General features: G+C 52.2%; 2 protein-coding genes across 3 annotated transcripts in view; one reads left to right on the forward strand and one right to left on the reverse strand.

The window, feature by feature from the left end:
• Positions 1-2,096, forward strand: part of LOC137612841 (solute carrier organic anion transporter family member 5A1-like) — an 11,576-nt gene extending 9,480 nt beyond the window's left edge. The window contains exon 9 of the mRNA XM_068341573.1: positions 1,011-2,096. Within this exon, the coding sequence (XP_068197674.1) occupies positions 1,011-1,510 (500 nt within the window). The 3' untranslated portion in view covers positions 1,511-2,096. The remainder of the gene's footprint in view (positions 1-1,010) is intronic.
• Positions 2,097-4,374: 2,278 nt separating this feature from the next.
• On the reverse strand, positions 4,375-10,276 carry stard3nl (STARD3 N-terminal like). Of its 2 annotated transcripts, none has more exons than XM_068341207.1 (9): positions 10,135-10,276; positions 9,216-9,550; positions 7,371-7,448; positions 7,188-7,265; positions 6,506-6,559; positions 6,109-6,226; positions 5,425-5,523; positions 5,188-5,255; positions 4,375-5,106 (listed from the first exon to the last, which is right to left on the reverse strand). In XM_068341207.1, the coding sequence occupies exons 2-8, from the start codon at positions 9,405-9,407 to the stop codon at positions 5,191-5,193; spliced, it is 684 nt and encodes a 227-aa protein (XP_068197308.1). In that variant the 5' UTR covers positions 9,408-9,550; positions 10,135-10,276; the 3' UTR covers positions 4,375-5,106; positions 5,188-5,190. The 2 variants fall into 2 exon arrangements, with proteins under 2 accessions (XP_068197308.1, XP_068197307.1); XM_068341206.1 differs by having other exon boundaries at positions 5,176-5,255.
• Between the last annotated feature and the right edge of the window lie 154 nt (positions 10,277-10,430).

Below are 10,430 nucleotides of genomic sequence, written 5' to 3' on the forward strand. Positions count from 1 at the left end.
TACGTGGTTAGGTAGTTATGTAGTGAGATAGTATGGATGCTAGGTAATAGCCAATGGTGGAGCAGCTACGTGAACGTTGCATTCAGGAACCTGTGGGAGATTCTAGTATCAGCCGATACTGTGTTTTTATTAGAGTATCAGCCGATACTGTGTTTTTATTAGAGTATCAGCCGATACTGTGTTTTTATTAGAGTATCAGCCGATACTGTGTTTTTATTAGAGTATCAGCCGATACTGTGTTTTTATTAGAGTATCAGCCGATACTGTGTTTTTATTAGAGTATCAGCCGATACTGTTTTTATTAGAGTATCAGCCGATACTGTGTTTTTATCAGAGTATCAGCCGATACTGTGTTTTTATTAGAGTATCAGCCGATACTGTGTTTTTATTAGAGTATCAGCCGATACTGTGTTTTTATTAGAGTATCAGCCGATACTGTGTTTTTATTAGAGTATCAGCCGATACTGTGTTTTTATTAGAGTATCAGCCGATACTGTGTTTTTATCAGAGTATCAGCCGATACTGTGTTTTTATTAGAGTATCAGCCGATACTGTGTTTTTATTAGAGTATCAGCCGATACTGTGTTTTTATTAGAGTATCAGCCGATACTGTGTTTTTACATTACGTAACTCGAAATTTCTTTCGTAACTTGAGGTAATATTTTCCTGCTGAGAAATTTCGTACGTAGAGGTATCACTAGTTAGTTAAGTCTTTATGCTGTGTCAGGGTTAGATATATGGACAGATGATGGATGGATGATGGTTGGATGATGGATGAATGATGGATGGTTGGATGATGGATGGATGATGGTTGGATGATGGATGAATGATGGATGGATGGATGATGGTTGGATGATGGATGGATGGGAAATCGTTCTAGGATGTTAAATTTTAACTTTATGCACCAGGATGCCTCATGTTGTGATGCACTGTGGGAAATGTAGGCTCTAACCTGTTGGAGCAGGACTGGGTGCGTCCTGACTGGTCCTGACGTGTCTTTACCCCCCCAGCCTACATCCCCACCCCCATCTACTTCGGGGCGGTGATCGACACCACCTGCATGCTGTGGCAGCAGGACTGCGGCGTCCCCGGCTCCTGCTGGGAGTACGACGTGACGTCGCTGCGCTTCGTGTACTTCGGGCTCGCCGCCAGCCTGAAGTTCCTGGGCTTCCTGTTCATCTTCCTCACCTGGTTCTCCATCAAGCACCGCGAGCAGCGCGTGGAGCGCTGGCTCAAGCGCCACCTGTCCCCCGCCCACACCGTGGGGGGCCTGGTGTGCCACCCGGGGGGTCACAAGGGCCACGCCCGCACCCGCTCCTGCCCCGTCAACATCCCCCGCACCGACCCCGGCGCCCCGCCCGCCGGAGCCCCGCCCACCTGCGCCCTCAACCGCGGGGTGAGCACCCAGAGCTGCCCCGCCCACGAGCTGAAAGCAGGGACTCCGCCCCCTCCGGCGGCGATGTCGCCCGGCCCCGCCCGCTCTCTGGAACACGTCTCGGTCCGTGTCTGAGCCTGGGGGGCTGAGGGAGGCCCCCCCACGGTCACATGTGCCTTCTGTCGCCACACTGGACGTCCCTCGGCGGGACCGTCGGTCACATGACCTGATACCTCAGCCCCACGCGTCTGAAGCCCCGCCCCCCAGGACCCCCCACAGACAGTTTAACGTGTTCTACTGCGGGGGGGGGCTGCAAACCGATGACATGGTGCTACGTAGAGACGCTCGTGATTTGTTCCTGTGTTTTTTTTGGGGGGGGGGCACTGGGTCTCGGCCCACGATGCATCTCTGTGCACAACGACCCGTCAGTTGTCCGGCTCGAACAATGCCCCCACACATCCAACCCCCCCATGTTCCTGCTGCACGAGTCACTGACCTCTGGAGTAACAAGGAGGAGGGCTGTGATTGGACGGGGCTGAACAGTGAGGGTGGGGCTTAGTTGTCGGTCTGTAGTTGAACTGCTGGGGTCGTGGGCGGAGCCAGACGACAGCATCCAGACAAAAGCCCCCCCATGAAGAAAAGACTTGTGGGTGTTAAGAGGAGACACTAAAGGTTTAAACCAGAGATCGATTGGGGTCAGGGGTCAGGGTTGGGGTTACTGTTAGGGGTTGGGGGCTGGGGGTTTAGGGGTTACTGTTAGGGGTTGGGGGCTGGGGGTTTAGGGGTTGGGGGTTACTGTTAGGGGTTGGGGGCTGGGGGTTTAGGGGTTGGGGGTTACTGTTAGGGGCTGGGGGTTTAGGGGTTAGGGATTACTGTTAGGGGTTGGGGGCTGGGGGGTTAGGGGTTAGTGTTAGGGGTTGGGGGCTGGGGGGTTAGGGGTTAGTGTTAGGGGTTGGGGGCTGGGGGGTTAGTGTTAGGGGTTGGGGGCTGGGGGGTTAGGGGTTGATATCAAACGGCGGTAGATCAAGGTTAACGTCAGCAGGAAAAAGCCCCTCCTTAGCTCCGCCCTCACCGGTCAAAGGTCACTCAGATTTCTGTTGGATCACAGGACCCCCCCCGTTCGGCCGACAGACCAGAACCTCCAGATTCTGCATCTGAGTGGGCGGAGACATTTAACCCCGCCTCTGGACGCACGTTAGTTAAAGTCCAAGAGATCTGGGTTCTGGCCCCGCCCATATCTGGTCCAGTCAGGTCGGCATGGAAACACACACACACACACACACACCTACTAGGCTAGCTGATTCACCGGTACGGACGTTCACACCCACCGGTAGACGGGGGGGGGGGGCTTCAGACCAGGTCTCAGGACCAGATCCAGGACGTCCCCCATCAGCTGATCACCAGCGACCCGCTGGCGCTCCGTCACGGGTCGACGTGGAGCCGCTGGACCGTCTCCAGACACCTGGGAGTTCAGCCTGGCGAGGGCGTAGCCACAGGCACAGGTGACCTGAAACCTGTCTGGATGTTTGAGGGCGTGGCCTGAGGGCGTGGCCTGAGGGCGTGGCCATCGCAAACACGAAGCGAAGAACAAAACGTCACCGTTGAGCCGAAACCCAGCTGGCAGCTACTTGAGCCCCAAAACTGATGTTTGAATGATAGAAACGAGACGCATGAAGCTAATTAGCTTTAGCGCGCTAGTCTAGTTCAGCTAAGCTAGGCTAACTGACGCCTAACTGCAGCTCACATCCATTCTATTGTCATTTCTGAAACAAAGCAAATAAACCCGTTTCCTCACGCACTGAAACACCTGGTGAAACACCTGGTGAAACACCGACGTCAACTTCCTGTCAGTTTATTTAGCCCCGCCCCCAGCGACCTGACTCTTGTTCTCATTGGGTGAGAAAACGTCAGAAGTGGTTTTCAAAAGTCGACTTCTGAGCAGGTTTAGGCTGGTAGGAGGAGCCTCTGTAGGCGTAGGAGGAGCTCCAGTATAAGTAGGAGGAGCTCCTGTAGGCGTTAGCGGCGGTAGGAGTTAGGGTCAAGGGTCGTAGGTCGTCTGTATTGTATTTTTTCAGACGGTTAGGGGCGGAGCCGACTTGTAAAATGTGAACAATAAACTGTTACTGCAGAAAATGTGTGTTTATTTCAAGCTTCAGACGAGCTAATGCTAAAGCTAACGCTAAAGCTGCTATCAGTTAGCCGCCAGTCATTTCACATTCTTCTGAGTAAAGTTATTTTGAACCTTTCATAATTTGTGGTTTTGTGTTGTTCATTTTTGGAGTTGATCGTCACCTGACGTCAGTTTATTGATTACAGGTTATAGATTACAGATATTAGTCCAGCCGCTCTACATCACAGACGAGCTGCATCGTGATCAAAAGTTTCAGATCAGTAAAGGTCAAGTAATGATACCCAACGCAACACAGAGGTAACCGTAGCAACAGCAGCCAACCTGCCTCACCTGGTGAACAGGTGCGTCGTCACACTGAGGCCTCCGGCCGCCGTCGCTGACAGGAAACGCTGATCCGTACAGGAAGCAGCTGAAGAAGACGAGCGTCCAGACGTCTGGATTTATGTTCCAGTGGAGGCTTCAGGAAAACAGACAGCTCCACTTGCAGGTGTGTGTGCAGGTGTGTGTTCCAGTGTTTAATGGTGTGTGTTCAGGTGTGTGTAGGTGTGTGTTCCAGTGTTTAATGGTGTGTGTGTAGGTGTGTGTTCAGGTGTGTGTAGGTGTGTGTTCCAGTGTTTAATGGTGTGTGTTCAGGTGTGTGTAGGTGTGTGTTCAGGTGTGTGTAGGTGTGTGTTCCAGTGTTTAATGGTGTGTGTAGGTGTGTGTTCCAGTGTTTTATGGTGTGTGTGTAGGTGTGTGTTCAGGTGTGTGTAGGTGTGTGTTCCAGTGTTTAATGGTGTGTGTTCAGGTGTGTGTTCAGGTGTGTGTACAGGTGTGTTTGGTGCTCCGGCTCTGGAGCTGCTGCTTCAGAACTGCTCTGTAAACTGAATACTGGCCAAAAACCAAACTGGTTTCCTTTATTGGTTCTTCTGGGAGCGAAGCAGGTGAAGAATCAGGTGAAGCGTCAGGTGAAGCGTCAGGTGAGGCGTCAGGTGAGGCGTCAGGTGAGGCGTCAGGTGAGGCGTCAGGTGAGGCGTCAGGTGAAGCGTCAGGTGAGGCGTCAGGTGAGGCGTCAGGTGAGGCGTCAGGTGAGGCGTCAGGTGAGGCGTCAGGTGAAGCGTCAGGTGAGGCGTCAGGTGAGGCGTCAGGTGAGGCGTCAGGTGAAGCGTCAGGTGAGGCGTCAGGTGAAGCGTCAGGTGAGGCGTCAGGTGAGGCGTCAGGTGAAGCGTCAGGTGAAGCGTCAGGTGAGGCGTCAGGTGAGGCGTCAGGTGAAGCGTCAGGTGAAGCGTCAGGTGAGTGGAGCAGCAGGGGGGGGATGCAGGACGTTAACAACGCAGACAGGAAACAAACTGAACCCTGAATTCTGGTCTGTTGGACAAAATGAATCTAAAAATCACGTCTGGAGTCCAAAAAGTTCTGATTGGTAAAAAATATCCACGAACATCAATGAAAGGACAAAACATCCTAAAAGAAGGAGAGCAGGAGCCGGGGGCCAGGGGGGTCGGGGGGGCCAGGTGGGCATGCAGACGGATGGACAATGGGGGGTCAGCTGGGTGGAGCCGTAAGGCAGAACCTCCTCCATGGAGCAGCAGGAGCAGGAGACGCATCACCACAGGACGTCCTGAAGGCAGACAGGACCAATCAGAGTACAGCGACAGCAGCTAGTCAGGACAGCTAGCTGTTAGCTCACCTGTTAGCTCACCTGTTAGGTCACCTGCTGAATGAGCCCCTTCTCTGGGTCGTGTTTGTCATCCAGCTCCTCATCAGAGTCTGGACACCAAAGAAGAACAGTGACAGTCACATGACTCAGTCACATGACTCACAGTCACAACATGACTCTAAACAATAAATAAATGAGAAGAGAGGCCCTCATGGTGACCTGCAGTTCACCACCTCTGGGGCCCCTGAGGGCCCCTGAGGGTGACCACCACCAACACACCTGCCACAGACTCTGGGGGGGAGTAGAACTGTCCGTCAGACAAAGGCCCCGGATGCATGAGAGGAGCTCGCTCTGTGGCGCCCATGATAGACAGGTACCCTGAAAGACCAGCAGGAGGGTCACCGGGTGTGTGTGTGTGTGTGTGTGTGTGTGTGTGTGTGTGTGTGTGTGTATAAAATACAGTCAGTTAGGTTACAGTACCAGCAGATTAGCAAAGCTAACAGCGTTAGCCATAATAACAATAAAGAGTAATGCAGTAAAAATACATGTAATAAAGAATTATTGTGCTGGAGTATTAGTACTAACGTTAATACTGAAGTCATTAGTATTCGTACACTACTAACCAGTCATTAGCTCTAACCTAACCCTGACCCCTAACCCCGACTCCTAACCCTAACCTAACCCTGACCCCTGATCTAATCCTGACCCCTAACCCTTAACCTAACCCCTAACCTAACCCTGACCCCTAACCCTAACCCCGACCCCTAACCTAACCATGACCCCTAACCTTAACCTAACCCTGACCCCTAATCTAACCCTGACCCCTAACCTTAACCTAACCCTGACCCCTAACCTAACCCTGACGCCTAACCCCTAACCTAACCCTGACGCCTAAACCCTAACCTAACCCTGACCCCTAACCTAACCCTGACCCCTAACCTAACCCTGACCCCTCACACTCACGGTTCTCGTCCTCGGCCTCCTGAGGCAGAACCTTGAAGTCCAGCAGCCAGGTTTCTATCCAGGTCAGCACGAAGGAGATGATGGGCAGCAGGTAGCCGAAGGCACCCTGAGACAGCAGCTACACACACACACACACACACACACACACACACACACACACACACACACACACAGGACAACACACACACACACACACACTCTATGAAAAACTAACTATCACCACCACTAGACGTCACACCAGAGCACCAAGAAGGAAATGAAATCCAGAGCTGGACAAGGACCAGCCTGACCCGGATCATCTGATCTGGGATCAGGATAATCCAGAGAACAGAGGAGACCCTGGGCTTGAGGGTTCTGTTCAGTAGTTAGCGTGATGCTAACAATCGACGAGTCTCACCTTGGATAAAATGACTTTAATAATCAGGAACGCACAGCTGACGGCGCTGGTGAGCTGTGAATAGAGACAGGTGGTTAGCAGGAGGACACAAGCCCCGCCCCCCGTTCACACCTCTATCCATTCTGAGACTGAACGTTAACGTGGATCCATTCAGGGTTCTGAGAATCCCTCAGGTTGGTTGTTGGTGTCACTGCGTCTTATTTAACACAGAGGATCCTGGGTAAGAGCGGGAAACTAGCCACACTCTACTCAGTTTCCTTTGGGGTCTGGTTGGTTTTCTTGGGTCTGGTCAGTTTTCTTTGGGGTCTGGTTAGTTTTCTTTGGGGTCTGGTTAGTTTTCTTTGGGGTCTGGTTAGTTTTCTTTGGGGTCTGGTTAGTTTTCTTTGGGGTCTGGTTAGTTTTCTTTGGGGTCTGGTTGGTTTTCTTTGGGGTCTGGTCAGTTTTCTTTGGGGTCTGGTTAGTTTTCTTTGGGGTCTGGTTAGTTTTCTTTGGGGTCTGGTTGGTTTTCTTTGGGGTCTGGTTGGTTTTCTTCGGGTCTGGTCACACTTGATGGGATGTGATCCAATGCGACCGTTTTACTCTTCCAACCTGTTGATGGTTTTAAACTGGCCCAGACACAGGAGCGTCTTTGTCGAACATCTACCCCTACTGCTGGACCTCCACCACCCTGAAGAGCACTCACCGCTATGGCCCACCAGTGGCGAAGCTTACAGACGGCATAGGCCAGGATCAGGGTGGCAAACCTGAAAACAGCCAGGAGCTGCAGGAAGAGGAGAGAAAGAGTCAGGAGGAAGTAGAGGAAATGAAGATGAGGCAAAGCAACAAGGAGTCAACGTGGTGGAGGTCTGGACCTCCAAGGACTCACAAAGATGTCAAAGAAGGAGGCACGGTAGTCGTAGTGCAGGACTTCCCTTTCAAGCTGCTTCTGAATGCCTCCATTCACCTGAAAACAAACTGCAGGTGAAGTAAGCTGAGGCAGGATCCCCCTGTCTGGGTTCTACGACCCCACCAATCACAAGAGCTCAAGGTACTTTCCTAGCCACAGTCATGTGACACCACCACTAAGCTAACTCTACAGTAGAAAAGACTGGGAACGCTATGATGCTACAGGACATATGCAACAGGAAGTAGATGTGACGGTGAAACTCCACATCCTGCTCGGCTGGATTCCGTTTACCCATCAGCCTCGTCAGCGGTACTATCAGCATGACAGGAATGAAGTGTTTGGCACGGGTGACCGAATCCATGTCAGTCAGCGTTCTCAGATCAGGCTAGTTCCTGTTTTTTCAGTCAAGTTTAAAGTTGAGTTCCACTGGTTTCAGTCCAACAAAATCCTTCTAGTTTCAAGAACAGGTTCCTCAGACGGTTCAGTCGTTCTACTGGAGACCAGGTTCTCTGTCCTCTCACTGATCTGAAGGTTTTCCTGCTTCCTGAAGAAGAACAAAGACAAATCGAAACCGAACTGAAACCAGTTTTGTTTGTTTCATGTTGGTTTAGTTCCAGTCCGTGTTTCACTGATACCTGCCCCCGTGGCCACTCTGCCCCAGCAAAACTGTTTGGGTTCAATGCCCTCCTGGTTTGAGGGTCAGAACCCATCGGACACGTCAGCTAGTGATTCTCATCTTTCTGACCAATAACTTTCAGAGTGTTTCCCAAAGGGTTGGTCCTGAAGCAGGTACCCTAACCCTAACCACAGGTACCCTAACCCTAACCACAGGTACCCTAAATCTAACCAAAGCTAGCTAACCCTAACCACAGCTACCCTAGACCTAACCACAGGTACCCTGGACCTAACCACAGGTACCCTAGACCTAACCACAGGTACCCTAGACCTAACCACAGGTACCCTAAATCTAACCACTGGGTACCCTAAATCTAACCACAGGTACCCTAGACCTAACCACAGGTACCCTAACCCTAACCACAGGTACCTAACCCTAACCACAGGTACCCTAAATCTAACCACAGGTACCCTAGACCTAACCACAGGTACCTAACCCTAACCACAGGTACCCTAGACCTAACCACAGGTACCCTAACCCTAACCACAGGTACCTAACCCTAACCACAGGTACCCTAAATCTAACCACAGGTACCCTAGACCTAACCACAGGTACCCTAACCACAGGTACCCTAACCCTAACCACAGGTGCCCTAAATCTAACCACAGGTACCCTAACCCCTAATCCAGCCACAGGTACGCGGGCCGTCTGGACTCAGGTTCTCTGCTGGACCTGGAACATCCCAGGGGGGGGCGTGTCCCAGCAGGGAAACTTCCTCATCCAGGGCACAGATGTTATCTTTATGACAATTCAAACCAAAACACCTGACGATAAAGCTGTGGGTGTGGCTACAGCGCTACCATCAGGTGAGGCTGTGGGTGTGGCTACAGTAGTATGATGGCAGTCTTGTGACGCTAGCGCTTCAGTCAGCTGACTGTCATAAACGTGGATTAATTTCTAACTGCGTGGCTTAAACGGTTCTGACTTTAATTCTACCGCCGCCATTGGCCCGAAGGCATCCTGTTTGATGAGACCGATGACATCAGAGCAGCTGATTGGTCGGTTCAGACAACCGCTAACATGATTTCCCTGTTAGCATTTTAAATGTTCAGGAGAAAAATTCAACTGACTTCTGCCACACCAGCAAATGAAGAAACAATATTTAAATGAAGGGGGTTAAATTAACATAAAGAGGAGGGGCGTCTTACGTTCAGCTCTATGATCCACAGCAGGATGATGAACAAGAGGTCGAAGGTCACGAAGAGGCAGAAGGTCCTCCTCACGTCCGAGATGCACTTCTTCTCCCCGGCATCGTACGACTCCCCCCGGGCCTGGATGGGTGTGCCTTTGATAGACCCCGCCCCGCTGGGGGCGGGCCACGAGTCAGTGCTGCTGTTCATCCCAGACCACGCCCCTCAAGCAGGGCCAGCTCCGCCCACTGGACAGCAGAAAGTGGACTCAGAGGAGGCGGGTCATAGGACCGGGTACCCCGACTGGTGCAGATGTGGACCCACTCTGGAGGGGCGGGGCATCAGCACTGCATCTGGAGGGAGGGGCCACAGGATGACATCATCGTTACATCAGCACTACATCATCACTCAGACCCAGAACCGTCCAGAGAACACAGGAGGACCCCTGTCATCCGTCTCTCATCCAACACACATCCAACAGAATCCGTTTCTAGGACCACGTTGACCTTTAACCTTTGACATGAGCGTTCTGCATGAATGTGTCACCCTGTGGGGCTGACCCAGGTCACGTGACTATCCCGTAACCGGGACCGGGTAACCATCCCAGTTCAGAGTCAAAACGCTGTCCGTCCCGCAGTGGAACGGAACCGGCCGGTCCGGTCCTGAGCCAGCATCCGGTTGAGGCTCGGTTCGGTCAACCAGTGACGACAACACGCAGCAGGAAGTAGAACACCGAGCCTCGTGACGACCGGAAGCCCACCAGCAGAACCCGGACCAGAACCAGAACCGACGACACCACGGAAACCGGACCGGTGGTTCCGGTGGGCCGGAAGCCGGAACACAACACCAAAATAAAGCCGCGGTTCCCCCACAATTAGCCACCAGCTAGCAGTTAGCATGATGACGCGGGTCAGAACGTGCCCACGTGGGTCCGAACCTTCGGAAGTCGCTCCTCCGGTGTCGCGGGTCTGAATCCGTCCTCAGGAGATTCCGGTTCGCGGCTCGGTCCTCCGCAGACAGACGAGTCATCTGTTTCCTCCTCTGCTGGACCGGAAGCTACACGGCGGAAGTAGCGGCGAACTGACGCGAGGCATTGTGGGACATGAAGTTCAGGGGCCGCATCGAGAAAAATAAATATTCTACTCCAAATATATGTTTTACTTTTAGTTTGATCAGAGTCTCAGACACAGAAGAACATAATAAACATAGAAAATACTGATTTAATGCGTCATC

Source organism: Antennarius striatus, chromosome 18 (assembly GCF_040054535.1).
Source record: "Antennarius striatus isolate MH-2024 chromosome 18, ASM4005453v1, whole genome shotgun sequence".
NCBI classification, from domain to species: domain Eukaryota; kingdom Metazoa; phylum Chordata; class Actinopteri; order Lophiiformes; family Antennariidae; genus Antennarius; species Antennarius striatus.

Coding starts and splice junctions, on each gene's coding strand:
- stard3nl (XM_068341207.1), bottom strand. CDS start 9,407: ATGAACAGCAGCACTGACTCGTGGCCCGCCCCCAGCGGGGCGGGGTCT. Junction 5,524..6,108: donor GGAGGCCGAGGACGAGAACC/GTGAGTGTGAGG, acceptor CTGGTCTTTCAG/GGTACCTGTCTATCATGGGC. Junction 5,256..5,424: donor CCCCCCAGAGTCTGTGGCAG/GTGTGTTGGTGG, acceptor TTTGGTGTCCAG/ACTCTGATGAGGAGCTGGAT.